General features: G+C 33.3%; 2 protein-coding genes across 3 annotated transcripts; both read right to left on the bottom strand.

Annotated features, from left to right (window-relative positions):
- Positions 1-1,168: 1,168 nt before the first annotated feature.
- On the bottom strand, positions 1,169-11,617 carry LOC143560194 (putative serine/threonine protein kinase IREH1). 2 transcript variants are annotated; one of them, XR_013140075.1, is made up of 18 exons: positions 10,928-11,617; positions 8,295-8,362; positions 8,007-8,189; positions 6,241-7,551; positions 5,840-6,012; positions 5,190-5,436; positions 4,973-5,065; positions 4,738-4,878; positions 4,212-4,304; positions 3,894-4,095; positions 3,700-3,785; positions 3,520-3,608; positions 3,355-3,406; positions 3,232-3,288; positions 2,679-2,849; positions 2,061-2,138; positions 1,448-1,584; positions 1,169-1,362 (listed from the first exon to the last, which is right to left on the bottom strand). XR_013140075.1 is itself a non-coding variant. In XM_077048549.1 (17 exons), the coding sequence occupies exons 1-17, from the start codon at positions 11,580-11,582 to the stop codon at positions 1,501-1,503; spliced, it is 3,783 nt and encodes a 1,260-aa protein (XP_076904664.1). In that variant the 5' UTR covers positions 11,583-11,617; the 3' UTR covers positions 1,426-1,500. The 2 variants fall into 2 exon arrangements, 1 of the variants encoding a protein (XP_076904664.1); XM_077048549.1 differs by lacking the exon at positions 1,169-1,362 and having other exon boundaries at positions 1,426-1,584.
- A 2,422-nt stretch (positions 11,618-14,039) lies between these two features.
- Positions 14,040-16,075, bottom strand: LOC143560177 (protein C2-DOMAIN ABA-RELATED 4-like). The gene is made up of 3 exons (XM_077048537.1): positions 15,659-16,075; positions 14,676-14,771; positions 14,040-14,434 (listed from the first exon to the last, which is right to left on the bottom strand). Exons 1-3 carry the CDS (start codon positions 15,767-15,769, stop codon positions 14,144-14,146), a joined length of 498 nt encoding a protein of 165 aa, XP_076904652.1. The 5' UTR covers positions 15,770-16,075; the 3' UTR covers positions 14,040-14,143.
- Between the last annotated feature and the right edge of the window lie 1,306 nt (positions 16,076-17,381).

Raw genomic sequence — 17,381 nt, 5'->3', positions numbered from 1 at the left:
TTAAAACAAACTATTGGGTTACGAGCGGTCATTTTACTAGAGGCTTATTTGTGTGATTCCTGTTGGAGCATATACTCCCCAGTCCCCATTCATTAGATAGAAAAGACAACCAAGATTTTGTGATCCGCCATCGAACTTATTTCAAGACAGCTCGAATCGAATGGGTATTGTTATCCGAGCTCTCTTATTAAATTGCTCATTGAATGAACGTTCTCGATATGAGTTTTTGAAAAAGTGAGTTGAGAACTTAACATTCTTGTTTTCATGACAGTGACCTCATCTAAAGCCTATGCCATGATAACCAAGAACGAAGTTAATTTCCACACAATCATTTTCTAATCTCTTTCTCTGTCTCTCCCTCCCTCTTACGTTGGTTAAGATTGTATTTGTATTTATTGAATTTTTGCCTACAGTACCGATACCAGACCGAGCATTTTCGGTGCCGGTGCCAGTACCAAGGTTTTAGGTAATTTAGGATCGTACTAGTCAATCGACATACTCAACCTCGTAATTGGTTTTACAAAACTTGAAATACCAAAATGTTCTAAAGCATGCTAATAAAGAATAATCATAATCAATTAATTAATTATAACCAGTAATATTTAACCCCGCTTGTTAACAGCTTCTAACCCAAACGGGTAAACTGACCAATTCAAATCAGTTGGTTGATCTTATATCAATTCTGTGAATTAATTTATGTACCAAATGATTACTTTGTGCAACAGATTTCTTGTGTTGTTGTACCATCAACGTATCAAGTAGTGTACAAATTAATTTAGACGTACATATCCCTCTGAATATAATAAATCGTTGCTGAATAACCAAGTTAAATGTTCTACCCAAACACGACCCAAATCCTAATCAGTGTCAAAAGCATCAACCGTAACCCACACACACGCTTAGAATCGTGTAGCCAAAACAAACCGATTAACCCATATCTTTAAACGTGCCAAACAGGTAATAATCAAGTTCTATACATGTTGGTATGTTGTAAAAAAAATGGTTTAATAGTTAAGACTTAACGGATTAAATAGGTCAACCCGAGCATGACCCGCTTATTAAATGTGTTGGATATAACAACCCAAAACAATGTGTCGTTTTGGATCGTTCTTATCGGAAATTACCACCCCAGATAATAATAATAATAATAATAATTATAAATCACGCATAATCCAAATGTTTTAGAGACAGAAGCTGAGTTCATATAAAAACAAAAGACAACATTATTCCATTATAAAAACACCACAAAATTTGGAGGGCATTTTTCTCCAACTAAATACTTTTTAATTCAAATAAATAGTTTTCAGATGACACTCATCATTTTTGGTCATATATGTGTGGCTCATTTGACCATTTTAGTCTCTGTAAAAAGTAAACAATAATCATATTCCATAAGTTAGTTTAACTAATTTTAAATGAAAACTTATTAGTGGATAAATGGACTTACATTTACAGCCTTTCATGCCTCCATTGAGGCCCCTCCAGGGATAATTTAGTAATTCATACGTTCCGTTTTGTCGGTCGATCTTCTTTTAATCCTTTTGTAAGCAAATCATAATTGATAGAAGCAAGCTGGGATAGATTCTGAAACAGCACAGTGATATATATATTTTCAGCATAACATAAAATATAAATCGCCAAATATACTAAAAGCGCTTGAGAAAATGTAGAAGACGAAAAGAACTCTAGTTTACCATTCAAACGGGTCAACTTGAGTATTTTTGTACAGGTCAAACAGGTATGGGTTGACCCGTAACACTTTCGTTTGATTTTTTAATAATATTTTTTAGCAAATACTTTTTTAATTGTGGCTACATAAAGTAAAGTATGACAAAGGGTAAAGTAATCATTTTGAATCTATAACACTCATTTCACCATAATGGTAAACTTGTAAAATTTATTAATAAATAAGTGATCTCAAACTGCTGATTGTTATTTCACTTTAAAATACGCACTGTTTCTTAATTGAACACTTAAAAAGAGTGCTTATGTGCCATTGTAAACCGCACCAAGCACGAAAATAATAACACTAAATAAAAAAAACTAATAATTAAATGTACCTTGAAAGAGAAATTGCTAAAAGAGTAATTGACAGAAGACGGTGATCCATGTTCTGCAGGACCTCCATACTCATCAACCTGTTGCAAATGTCACCATAAACAAAAAGAATAATGCAAAAATAAAGAATAATAAATTAACGGGATAATATATGTGGATATCAAGAACGCCTATAAAATCTTTGTATAGGTTAGAAGCATTGTAGTTTTAAATAATCTTATCGGATTTTCGCAATTTGGCATTTTTTCCTATAACCATAATACATACTTTGGTAGCCTCTATATATTATATCATAACCCTAGATAAGATACAGCAAAAAAAAAAGCCAAAATTATTAAATGATAAAATGTGCTAAAAAAGTTGAAGTTTTGTCACTTCTAAACTTGTAAAATGACACAAATACCACTGAATCTACTCGTAAATGTTTAGACAATTCACCTAGAGTTGATTCTTTTGAGTAGTTTCAGAATCTCTTTTTATGTTTTTACAAGACGGAAGCTTTGAACTTGACAGAATTTTCGTCATTTTAAAATCTTTCAGGAAAGTTTAACTTGCTAGAATCAGTATAGACAAACACCTTTTTAATTTAGTAAATTATGCAAATTAATAAAGCTACTAACCACTTCATCATGGCGATTAGTTGGTGAACTACTACCACTCATGCTATCACCATCACTAGAATCTTCTGTTTCACTAGCTAGATATCCATGTTCTTCTGAGGTATTCCAAGTATACCGACTTGTGAAATAACTCGTGTCTAGTGCACTCTCCGAAGCAGGAACAAATGCAGCCTGTAATATAATGAAAACATTAATACAAAATAAGTTCACATAACAAGTATTCATAAGTAGTTAAGCTTCAATCTCAAAAGGTCAAATATTAACGGGTCAAATAGATTGAAAAAAGCCCAAAATGTTTTTAGTGCATAAAACCTCAAATCACTTTATTCAAAGGTTTAGATTATTAATGTAAAATGATTGTTTTTTAAAACACTTTTTATGCATTATTTATTTTTGTTTCTTAAAGAAAATGAACAAAAGTGTATTTTAATGCACACAGCATCCTAAAACCGTTTTTATTCAAAGAATTAGATTATTATCGTAATTATATTCTTGCCACCTCAAATTTAGGTAGATTATACACCACATGGAGATCTAAAAGACTAAAACACACCTTTTGTCGTGCAAGTGTATCCCAATTAATATCCTTAAAAAACGGGTGCTGCTTCACCTGCATAGAAGTTTGACATCAAATTATCTAGCATCATGCTTAATTAAAATACGTAACCGAGTATACCTCGGTTGTTCCTCTAGCTCCAAGTCTCTGGTTCGGATCTTCTGTCAATAATCTACAAATATAATTTAATATGAAAACATGTGTCTGATTCAAAAAAGTTATATAAATTTATATATATACAACAATATAATATTCTTGTTAACATAATTCAAGGATTTATCTTACTGATCAATTAGGTCTGCTGCTTCTGGGCTCATTTCTTCAGGTATCATTGGCCAGGGTATGTTACGGTTCAGAATGTTATCAAATATTGTCTGAATAGCAAAGTAAATAAAGCAATAATATATTAAATAAGGCGCGATTTAAATAACGTTGACACTGTGAGTATAAACAAAAGCAATAAACCTGAGGATCCTCTGCATTGAAAGGAGGAATGCCAACAATAAGCTCAAATAATATCACGCCAACTGACCACCAATCAGCCGACATACCTAAAAAAGAATGTAATAAAGTATTAAATAGCAAGCTTTATACCTTAATTAAATCATAACCATGTTTTACAAAATTGGAAATCATATTATAGTTGATAATTAACAAACCATGTCCAGTTCCCAATAGAATCTCGGGTGCCAAATAATCAGGTGTACCCACAGCAGACCGATTTTTACGCCTTTCTTGTTGACTTTCAGATACAGATGACTGGGATTCTTGTTCTCCCAATAGTGACGTGTCACTAACTGCCGGGCCCGATAAGTCAGTACTGTTAATCAGACCAACTTTTGACAGCCCAAAATCAGTTAACTGCGAAACAATGAAAGAGTTGTGTAGATTTAGTCGATAATTAAAAACAACTAATAAAACCGTCTACTTTCATAATTACATTTTAAAACACAAATCAGCATGTTTCAAGTACATACCTTAATATGACCATCATGTGCGATCAACAAATTATCGGGTTTCAAGTCACGGTGAACCACATGTAAAGAGTGAAGATATTCCAAAGCAAGCACCTGAATATAGTAAATATCATGTTCAATATGAGGCAGTACAGGTGGCAATTCAGAATCATTACTCAGATGGGTCGATTCAAGTTATGCTTCATATCTAGTAGGTAAAGTGACTTAAATGTATTTTTAACGCATAAAGCCTTTTAAGCAATTTATTAAAATAATATTTGACACACTAAGCATTTACATGCAATAATAAAATTTTGACACAAGTGGTTTTTCAGGTCAATCCATACCAAAAATAGCCGTTCAACCTGCTACCAATCGACATACTATAAAATCATTTGACACACTACATATTTATAGAAAAAATATTTGGAAAAAAAAAAGTGTTTTGTAGGACCCATAACAAAAATGACCTGTTACATAACGTGACATATTGTCACATCTATGACCCACATAATAACTCATATGGTTTGACCAAAGTCAAACTTACCACTTCTGCAATGTATACACGAGCAACATCTTCATCTAAGCAGCCTAGGTTTCTCAACAGCGAGTACAAATCGCCACCATTCAAGTATTCCATAACAAGGTACAGATTTTCACGACAAGTAAAAGAATAGAAGAAACGAACCTGAAACAATATGACAATACTCATGTAAGCTGATATCTATAAGTTAAGAAAATACTTAACTACAAAACAGGAAAAAAAAAACTAAGGTCCTGACCACAAAAGGATTGCGCACTGATATTAAAATATCACGCTCAGCCAATATACTCTCAACGGCATTTTTACGAATCATGTCAGCCTTCTTAAGGACCTGCAGGAAACAGATAGCAATTACTAAGGCATTTGTTTAAACTAAAAGACAAAGAAACTAGAATATGACACAGCAAACAAGTAAACTTTAGAGGTATGTAAGCAACTATACAGTTTCAATGTACCTTAATAGCAAAGAGATCCCCTGTTGTTCTTTTTTTGGCCAAAAAAACACGACCGAATGCTCCACGACTAATTGGTTTTATAATCTCAAAATCATCTATAGAAGTGCGATCTTTGGATGAATGTATTGGGCTGGTTCTTAGGCTTCGTACAACATCATCTTCCAGTGGTGCATCTTCATCAATAACAGTACTTGTGATATCAAGTTTATCATCATCAACCAACTCGAATAGCTGCAAATATTTCTCCCTGAAAATAAAGAAATTATTATGTATGTTTGACACACATATGAAAGTTGTTTTCTCACAGAACTGAAAAAGAACACATTTCTTGTTTTGTATAGCGCGGATTGTTGAATAAACGCTAAGGACTGTCACTAAATTCTAACACACAAGTCCTAGATTTTATTTAGCATGGTTAGATATTTAATTTTTAGGACGTCACTAAAAAATTAATTCCTTTTTGCATGATTTAATCACCATACCTTTTAAGAAATAATGAAAATGTGCCTTTTTTTTTCCCTAAACTTCATAAAGAAGGACTTTTAGTTACTTTTTAGATGATAATAAGATACAACTTTCCCTCTAGATGATGATGATGATGATAATAATAATAATAATAATAATAATAATAATAGTGGAAAGAATCTCACCGAATAAGCTTCTCTATTCGTGCTCCAAATGTCTCAACAGTAAGAGCATCAAATTTTCTGCGGTCAGTAACAACTTTTAGGTCTTCAAGACAAGTTAGTAAATACGGGAGAGAACGGTCATCATCTGAAGGTGTATTTGCAGCACATCTAGCAATATCAGCAAGTTCATTCATCTGCAAAATTATAAAGCATCCTTAAACTGTTTAGTTTTATTTCAACAAATAAAATTCATAAACTAGCTGTTCTAGTGTAATAAACAAATAGCGTATATGATTTCTAGACCACTATACACCAAAACACCAAAACATCATTAATAAATACAACCTGATGCCTTTGCGTACATTAATCCCAACTCCTAAGACAAATATAACTAAACCAAAGAAAAAAAACTTGGATTATACCTGTGGAAGGTCAGCATGCTCTGAATAAGAGCCTTTTCCCGCCAATAACAAATCTATCTGGCTAGTCCTAGGTGTCATCAATGGTGACCTTGGAGTGATGCTACCAGCAGATGATGTTGTCATTCCTTGATCCGATTTCGGCCCGAACCGTGTTTTATATGGCAGGGATGATGATGTCACACCTTTCATGTCATCAATAAAGCCCGTATTATCACCATCTGGTAAACAATCAAGCATATCTTCTGACCCTCTTCTAGACCAATCACTAAGTTTTGGAGACATAACATCATATTCTTCAGTAACACTTGAGTTAGATACTTTTGCAGCATCTGGACTTGGACTTCCAACAGGCAAAGTCAAATCCTTTTGTGTATAAGATTCCATCAATTTCTCAAGCGTTTCAGAAACCCTAACCAATCGTTCATCCACACTAAGACCTTTCTGATCGCAACGATCGGCAATTGCACAGATTCTAGAATGATCTTCTAATTGTAAAGTAGGAACCTCTTCTTCACAAATCCTACAAATAATCGAGCTTTCATCTACATAGTTCGATCGTTGGTCCCCCCACCCCCATGAAAGTTTATGCTGATGCTTGGAGGTAGTTGTGTGTGAATCTTTAGCGGTAGGAAGCTCGGGTGAAGTTACCTTTGTGTCCTTAACAGGAGCCACAACTTCTTTGGAGACTTTTCCTCCAGGAGATGGCAGTTTCTTCCATGATGCTATACGGTTTCGGCCCGTTGGCGATTCTGAGTCTAAATCTACATCTTTACTTATGTCTACACCAGGTGTAGGGATAGAAATGTCTTTTTGCTTTGTCTGGTCTTTCTTCCATCCCGAATCATGCAGTCTGTGTTGTTCTTGACTGTAATATTTTATTGTTGATGGTGGTTTTGATGTTTTTTGAGGAATGATTTTATCTGAAGGATTTAAAGATTGTCTGAGCGGGAACACAAGTTCATTTTCAGCCAATCCGCTTTCTTTATGAAACTGTAGTAATCTTGTACATCTTGTGAGAATAAAAAGCATACGGGTATGAAGCTTTTTCAAGATTCCCATTGGGAGTTCTTGACGCTTATCATCTAAATCTTGAACAATACTTTCACATTGCAGCCAAAATTCTCCAGGGGTAGTTGTAGCACATCTTTGAGCTAAAACTAGTAAATCTTCTAAAGTTTCTTGCCATTCGGGTTGCTGACTTTCCGTGTTTTTTTCAAGAATGTTGAGTAAATCGGCTGCAAATACATGTAGATCAGAATCAACTTCCTCTTTCGCTTTGTCAAACTTTGCACGTATAGTTACCAAAACCTCCTGCACAAAGTGAAATAGCAAAAACAATAATGTACTGAAAATATAGAAAATCTGCTTGTTTGTGGAATGGAATGGATTCCTTTGATTTGGTTAATTTTCACTCTCTGGACATGTTTCTTCTTTTTTTCCATCATGATGTAGGATGAAAAACTGCATGTAATCTTCGAAAACCAAAAGTTTATAAACAAGACTGAATGCTTTAATCGAACTACTTTTGTGTTCCCCAAGAGTAAATAGAAAATATATATTTTATTACAATATCATGTAAGGTTTAAATGTTAAAAAGCTTTTGTTATTGTTAATATGTATTATTATGATAAAGGGGCTTAGTTATATTTCCACTACCCTGCTAATTCCATTCCAATATCCAACTGACCAAAGAAACTAAAAATATGGAGAAAAAAATTGCACCAAAGTGTATATTAGATAGATTAAAAATATATATACGCGTTTACCTCTAAGTTATTTAAGCCACGAGGCTTCCAAAATGGATAAGGTCGTACGCCTTTTGAGTTAAGTTCATGGGAGAAACTTTTGATGTCGGCAGGATATCTCTTTCGAGGTGCATTTGTAACCCTAAGTATAGCTTGAAAGCGAGGCGATTCAGATTCCTTTGGGTTTTCACAATCATATGATGTCTACAAATTGCATAACATATTCTTTAAGAACAGAATGTGAAGAATTGATTTTGCTAAACCTGGCAGTGTAACCATAATACTTACAAAACTGTCACAGCAACTTACCTTCATTTCTGGAGTACAAACTTCAGAACTCCTCAAGCCTCCAGAAAATCCCCTCAAATTCAACTGCCCTAATTTCAATAAATATAATAACATTTTTAGGCCATAAAAGTGAAAAGGGGGGGGGGGGGGGGGGGGGTAGAATGTCCATTAATAACTAAATACTTTCAGATATGTTCATTTAATGTCCTAAACTCCTTTCTGTTATTTTATTTCCAACGTGAACTATAAATGTTTACCTTACCAAAAAAATGTAATAAACTTTAAATGTACTGTTATACAAAAAATTCATATAACAAATGTATAAAATTAAAAAGCAAGCATTTGTTTTATAATTTTGCATAATAAACCAAACAAATCTGAAAGTTCAGACATCAAAGGTTAACTTATTCATATTGGAGCAGCCAGTCCCATATCACATTATCTCAACAGCAAAATAAACACCATAGGTTTGTAAGATTATAATTACATGACCAAAGAAAAAATTAATGTGTATTAACTATAATACTATATGCATCATAAAACCATCAAATAAAAATTGCCATTACTTCACAGACGTCACATTAATATATATAGAGTGTTATACAATTAGGGAGAATGAAATAAATCCACACTTACAAAAGATTTCTTTGTATGCTAATTGTGCCATATAAAACCTGAACACCATTCCCATTAAAACAACCGCCATATAGAGAATTGATCCATTTTTCGCAACGGTTTAAATACAAAAAACGCATACTCAAAAGACAACCCTGAATCTATGTGTTGGGGCTTTTATGCGTTGACTGTTATATAGCATTATAACTTATAAAAGTTACTAAACATAGAATCCTGATAAATCTCACTTTCACAATTGGCAATAGCTTTAACGGAACCCGCAAACCACATTGGGAACCGCAAGTACTTCTCAGATGTGATCTATGCTTAATGTTGTACATAACGATTTTTTCAACGAAGTTTTTATTTTTATTAGTTTCTTATGCCACATAACACAAGATAACAAAAAACTTTAGGCGTGTTGATGCATTTTCCCGAGGGCATCAAGCGCATTTATAATTTTTAGAATAAATCGGATATGCACACGGACGGACCATACAGGTCCTCTGGTTGCAATGTTGATTTGTCAGTTAACCTTTTGGTGTAAAAAATTAGAGTTAACGCCTTTGATGATTTAAGTAAATGATGGATTAAATGGATTAATAATTATAGCATTGAAGAAGAGTACAAAAAGGTCAAAACATTGAACTTCTATGATGATGAATATCATATACTCACATATAATAAATCTACATCTAAAAAAGTTACAAAGCCAACTAACTTGCATAAAACATATTTTTCTTTAATTAATTACCAGAGGAGGACAAATGTTTCATGTGATGTGATGATATTAAATTAATTAAATATCACTTGAGCATAAAAAAACCACTTTAGTCTTACTAGTTTGACTTTTCAAAGAAAGCTAAAATTTATATCATAATGATTAATGCCCTTTTATATGGATAGCAACATTAGTTTCGTATCTAGAGCTTGTGATATGTGGATTAAAAGGAAATCTTGACTTGGTAACTAGAGCTTGTGATATGTGGATTTAAATACAGAAATCTTGTCAATATGCCATTCTAAAAAACTAAGCAAGAATGGGTTAATTCGCTAAAAAAACAAGCTACAATATGCCATTATAATAATTTTACTCATTTTCATAAACAACCAAGTTTGCTTTGTTTTTTAATACTAGTCCCCTATAGTTTAAAAGTATGACTTCAAATGCTTCCCCTAACTCAAAAGAAGCATAGAAGCAATTTTAAGCTAGTTCATAGCTAACAACAAACATGAGGCATTGTTCGTTAGGCGTGCTACAAGCAGTGTTATAGCCCGCAGAATGCCGACTTTAAACTCAATGTTCAAGAAGAAATTAAACAATTTCATCACATATAAGATGCAATTCGTTGTCTACACGACACAACATTTCATCACCGAGCAAGCTGTAAACCAATTTCCATTTAGCCATAATTATGTTTAAAATATTCCTAGTATGGATTAAGTGTTTACACGAGCAAATAACACCTAATTTGGGCAGCACATAACTTCACATCAATTACCTTTGGCAAAAGCTGATATGTGTCTACAAGTTCCTACATTAATTATTAATTAACATAAATCAAACGGTAAAACATGAGTGGGTGCTCCTAACTTTAGTCCACCTAAATAAACCCTAACATAACAAACTCTAACATCCTGAACATATGATTTCATCCTACATATATAAGATGCAACTGGATGCCTACATGACATGGCATTTTAACACGGAACAAACTACAGACTAAATTCCATTTAGCCATAATTATATTTACGATATTCTCAGTATAAATTAAGCGTTAACATGAGCAATAGAACCTGATATGCGCAGAGCACATAACCTCACATCAATTACCTTTGGCAAAAGCTGATATTGTCCACAACTTCCTATATTAATGAACATAAACCCAAGAGCTAAAATATGAGTCAGTCCTACTAATTTTAGTCCACCTAGATAACCACATCATGTAATTTCTACTATTCTCATACCTACAAACATACTACTTACAAGTCATCCTATATACAATAAAATTCTATAAAAAACATTCACGAAATCATACCAGCATCCGACGAAGACTCCGCATTATGCAACCGCGACCGACCTAACACATTCGGAGTCTGCTCCCTCGACTTCACCCTTTCACTACTACCACCACCATCATTCACCAAATCACTGCCATCACTATTCTTTGACTTCGACAAATTACTAGCACCAAGTGTAGACAACTTACCACTTCCTTTACTCTTAATACTCTTACTACTACTACTATTATTATTGTTATTATTATTACTATCAAATTTAAAAAAACTCTCCTGCGGCAACGGACCGGACCTGGTCTTAATCCGATTCAACCCTAGGGAGGACGCCAGAATTGGGGAAACCGTAGCCGGAGCCTCGGCGGTACCTTTCCGGCTCGAATTAACCGATCCTGATCCAGCGCTAGGGTTTTGAACATGATCTGGTGAAATTGAAGTGGAATTTGACGGATGTTTGACTTGAGTTTGACGAAATGAAGAGCCGATTGGCGGATGATTATTATTATTATTATGAAGTTGTGATTCAGGAGTGGATGATTTGGATTTAGGTTTTTTGGAATTGGATTTGATCGGCGAGTTGGAAGATGACGTGGTGGATCTCGGACTGTTGGATCCCTCAGGGCTTGAAACGTCGGATGATGATTTCTTTGAATGGAAGAATCTGCCTCTGAACACCATTGGAAATGGTGATGATTAATATCATCCAGGGTTTTGGATTGGAGCAGAAGAAGAGTATGATAGTGTTGTTAGTTGGATGGATTGGATGATGCTGGTGGTGGTAGTGGTAGTGGTAGTGGTAGTGGTGGTGTTATGTAGCTGTAATATGTTACCGTGATTACTGCAAAATGATACTAATAAAGTGGATTATTATTATTATTATTATTGTGGTAATCTTATTTCATAACTATTATTATATTTCGTTCGTAATCTTAGTTCATGGTTATTGTTATTGTTATTGTTATTGTTATGATATAACCAATGAGTTGGTGGTGAAATAATAAAGGAAGAAATTTGGTGTTTTATGTGATCCAGGGTTGAGATTTTTGCCCTTGTCATTTAGTTTACCGGGTGAATATGAGAGATTAAGCGAGTAAGTGTGTTCACTAGTTGGATTCTTGAACTGAACGAGTTTTATCACACCATGCTGTCGTGCTTTCAGGCGAGTGTTCAGAGGAGTTGAGGGTTTTTTCCGAATTGGAATACGAGTATATCCCAGTGTAATAGATTTAGCCAATTATCCTATTTGAAAGATTCGTTGGTCTTTCCAAAAAAAATTATAATCTTATTTCATGGTTTTTTTAACAGCTTAGTGTTAATACCTGAGTAATTGTTTATATTGATTTTGACGCTCCACGCATAACTCACTAATATCATCAGAGAGAAAATGATTGGACTAGAAGGCCAAGTACATCTTATTTCATGATTATTATTAAAATTTAAAATCTTATTTTATATAGTTAATATCATTCTCATCTTAAAAGCTGACTTTATGTTGTATTAACTACACTTTAACAAAAAATTATTTTTTTACGGCAAATAAACAAAGAATTGCCTAGTTACTCCGTACCATGTGACTTAATGGCAAAAGGTCACTGCCACATGGCTCAACGCATCCATATGAAGCCCTTAAGCGCCTCCAAGTTATCTCCAGTCTCAAGAAAAACTCACCCGCCCGAAGCTCTACTGGTGGCAAAGCCTGAACGCCCTAAACTGAAGATCACAACGATTATAGTCTTCCTTAATTGAGTCAGGCTTCTTACCAGTACACTAAGATTTAAGTTTTTAATAATTTTTAAGGTTTTTAATTAACAACTTAAATCTTATTTCGTAATTCATAATCTTCATTAAAATAAGGATAATATTACTCTCTTAAAAATACTAACTTTATGTTGTATTAATTACACTTTAATAACTTTATAATTTTCATATATATTTTTATTGTTTATCTTATTTCATATGTTTAATATCATTCTCATCTTAAAAGCTGACTTTATGTTGTATTAACTACACTTCAACAAAATTTTAATAATTTTGAGGTTTTAAATGATAGCTGAAAATCTTATTTCATAAGTCATAATCTTATTTAAAATAAAGACAATATCATCCTCATATTAAATGACTAACTTTATGTTGTATTAATTACACTTCAATAATTCTACAATTTTCAAGTGTTTAATAACTTAACATGTGTATATTACATTCTATAGGATTGCATAATATGTTGTTTCAATGAGTGTAAACGGATTTGTGTAGTCGAGCAGATACTACCATATATGTTTCACACTCATAAGAACATTCAAAACTAATCTCATACATGAATTGTCTTGAATCTTTTAGGTTTTAAGTTCTCTTGTCAGTTTTAGCTTCCTTTGGCCATCTTTTATTCAATGAAGTTTTTATTCATTATTTAACTAAAACTAGTTAAATATAAAATGTTTTTATAGTCTTACATAAATTATTTTAGATCAGGCATATATCGAACGAATTGGAAGGGAATGGAAGACGTTGTGTTGATATGATTCCAAGAATGGCAAGAATTTTACGTTATAGGGAAATTTGAACCGTAAAGTTAACTAAGTCGTAATTAAGTTTCATAACATACAACTGGTTGAATACAAAAACCCTCAAGATATGTGTTATCCTAGGATACTTACACTAGCATATGATTATATTTCAGTATAATATGTTCAAGTTCGAAAATAGTTACATTACAATACTAAGGATGAAGACGTTGTGTGACTCTGTAGTGTATACGACAGGTAATGTCATCTTATAATGGTGTGTGAAGCTCATGAAAACCACATTTTAGCCTCCAAAATAAAACGTAACGATTCATAAAGGTTTGAGTTCAATAGATTTGAGTTCGACAAGGGGGGCTCATTTCAATCTACTAAGCATAAGACGAATCGTTTTGCTCACTTATGATACCTTAGCCGACTTGCTACACTTATCAAATTGAGCAATTAAATTATCATAATATGTAACTAATAGTTGGTAATGATCCATCAGTTTTACACAAGGATGGTTAATCAAACCAAACGTATTAAAGAAACTAACATGATAATTCGAGCTAGATTTCGACATGTTATCAAAGATACATAAAAAAAAGTTAAGGAACATAGTACTATCTGACTTGGAAAATAATTCGGGTTTTCAACATATTATATATGATATGAAACATGTACATACAAACAAACCAAATATCAGTCAAATGTACAAGACATGAACATATTAGTGTTTTAAACCAATTTGCAACCCAGAACATCAATCCAATGGAGCTCGATTTCAACTTCACCACATTCGACATTTCTCAATCTCAGGCACAAATCTTGAACAACCACATTATTTCTCCATGTTATGTAGCTCTCTTCAGCCAGCCAATTTGCCTTGGTCGGTTTTATTCGATTTATAATCGTGCCACTTGGCACGTTCTTTAAATTCCTCTTTAGTCCCTCCAAAAATGGTTGTATGTCAAATTCCGCATCTCCCATTTTATCGTCTGTGCTAAAAAAGTCATGGTCGTACACTTCCTACAATCATGTTGTAAGTACAATCAACAAACATAAATATAAGACTACATTTAGTATGTGTACTATCATATGGTCCTAGTCATAATACATTGATATGGTCGTTATATATATCGTTTTCTAGGGGCGTATAGATACATATTTAGAACCTTATTATATAATATCGAGTAATCATAACAAGATAATCGAATCTTAACAAAGGAAGTAATGTTATTCTTATGAACGAATAAGTAATGAATGTTACCAGCTTTATTGGAAGATCGGTATTATAAACGAAAAGAGTTAGGTCTTCGTTCCACACGGGGTTGACATCCCTCTCCATGATACGAGTCTTTACCTTCTGCATATAATTATAAATATTTTTGGAATAAATATAAGAAAAAACAAACTTTATATTACATGACATAGATAAACTCGTCATTATGGGTAAATAAAAGTATACTTAATATAACTTGTTTATCTTGGCATTTATAACAATATTATTCTATTGCATGTAACACTGGACAAAGTGGAGAAAGAGCCGAGAAAGAGTGGGAAAGAATTGGGGGCGGCCGAGAACACCTTCCTCCAGGTTTGTCCCGGGTGTTTTTTCCACTAAATTTGTGGAATACTTAATGTTTTCCTCGGACGACTTTGATGCTTTTTGTTCCTTTTTGTTGACTTTTTCTGAAAAAAATGAAACGGGATTCTAGGAAATGGTGGGAGGACTCTGCGTCCTCTTAGTAACGTTAACGATATGTCACTAAAAATCTAGTGTCATGTCACTATTTGGCGTGTTATAATCTTTACTTAAATACAATAATAACTTATAAGTATCTTAAATAATGAAAGGTACACTATTGATTCGATTACAAGATATATTGGATTATTGTCTATCTTTAACTTTAATAACATTTAATCTAATTACGGTGCAAATGATTACACGATTCTTGTTCTTAAGAGACGTACCATTTTGAAAACGCACACCCCCACTGACCAAGCTACATACATGTTATTTATATCATCATTTCATGTATGTTTTCTTAATATTAAAAAAACGTAATTTTACAATACTTACATATTTGAAAGTTATGACACCAAAAAATGTACATCCCTTAACAATTTCACATCTTTACCAATAAGGAATCTTTAAAAAACATAGAAGTTCAAAATTATAATTTATGACAAATAAAATCCTAAAACGAAGACATTGAAGAGTAATAAATTGGCAGATTTGAGAAAGCTAACCTGTTTACCCATTCTGATGATGATATACGGATCACTGGTATTGAGATCACGAACCGCGAGATTCACACCTCTTTTGATCCGTATTCTAAGAAGACCTTTCAAATTATTCATTATAATAACCTAATCGAATCAAATCACAAATGTTTGTGATGAATTTGCATCGAATCACAAATGTTTGTGATAATTTTGCATTGAATCACAAATGTTTGTGATGGATTTGCATCGAGTCACAAATGATATTCCATTCATTAGTTTTGTTTGGTGTTTTTGGTTAGAATTCACAAGTCCATTTCTATATTTGGAAAAAGAATCATAAACCCATGTCATCAATTTCTTTGGCTATATGTGCAAAGGTCCAAAACTGAAAATTTTAAAACATTATGTAGACCTAAGAGTGACCCATGTAGTATTGCTTTGTATCGGTTTGGAACTGGTTCGATCCAAACCAAACTAGTAAAAAATAAATCTAGCTTACTATAGGATTCGAATATGATCAGGTTGAGTAGAGAACTTAAAAAGTATTTAAATTTCGACAATCCTCTTAAATTGTTTTACTGAAAAAGAAACTACAATATCGTTATAATAAACAGTTTTATAACAATAATAGATCAATCCAACGACTATGATATAATAAACATACACTTAAAAGTTTTCTTAATCGAAATAAAAATTATTAAATTTATCGACGTCTTATTTATGAACCTGGACTAAAACAAAAAAAATTCATAAATGTGTTTTTCGGAGTGATGGAGAAAAACATATCGAGAATGACAAGTCCCTAACATGGAAATGGGTGTGATTGTAACACCTTACATGAATCACACGTCGGTTATCAACTAGATATGCTTAGTTCATAAGAAATATTTGACCCCAAATCCTATCAACACACTTTTGCTTTGATCATGAACGAGAGACAGCTACACATTATATTGAAGTGTGCTTGGGTAAGAGCAATACTAGAGGTCACCCATCACCGTGTAGTCCCTACCTATGTTGCAGGAAACGCCACCCGGGTGCCGTACCCCGTCCCGGAAACTCGCCGGGGACGGCTAGAAACGTTTCTTGACCGTCTCCGGGATGTTGGGGACAGTCGTTGACCGATTCCAAGATTCGAATCTTATTACGAAACGTTTCAGGAACTTCGAGGACCATTATTAAACGCTTCCGGAAGTTAAAGGTTATTTCCAGACCGCATTTGGTGAATTCCGGCGCCACATACAGTATTCCGGCACCGGAAAACGGAAGAAGATGGAGGAAGAAGAAGAAGATGGAGGAAGAAGAAGAAGAAGGAGGCTGTTTATTAAATTAGGTTTAGGCTTAAACAATAAACCCCATTGATCTTTCAATTGTTTGCATTTAGTCCCTAAACTTTGTTAATATTTACATAAATAGTATTAAATTAGGTTATGCATTTTAACATTTAACCCTCACTATCTATACTAGCTTACATTTGGTCCTCAATTTATAAATTTATACATAAAATGTTTAAATGACATTATATATAAACAAAAATTATATATTTATTTATTTGTTACCAGTAATTAATTACCTATGTATATATATATATTATATGTATTTATTGCCGTACCCGTTTCTTGATTTTTTGGGTTTTGCCGTTTCCCGTTCCCGTACCCATGCCCGTTTCCTGTTCCCGTACCAGTTCCCGTGCAACATAGGTCCCTACTCTCTACCCTTGTAAATAATAACAAATTTGTAATCTTCT

This window comes from Bidens hawaiensis, unplaced genomic scaffold, assembly GCF_021521415.1.
Source record: "Bidens hawaiensis isolate Kalapana, Puna unplaced genomic scaffold, B.hawaiensis_p1.1 tig00020232_1, whole genome shotgun sequence".
Classification (NCBI taxonomy): Eukaryota; Viridiplantae; Streptophyta; class Magnoliopsida; order Asterales; family Asteraceae; genus Bidens; species Bidens hawaiensis.
The sequence above is the reverse complement of the archived record's forward strand: the minus strand, read 5'-3'. Positions and strand labels throughout refer to the sequence as shown.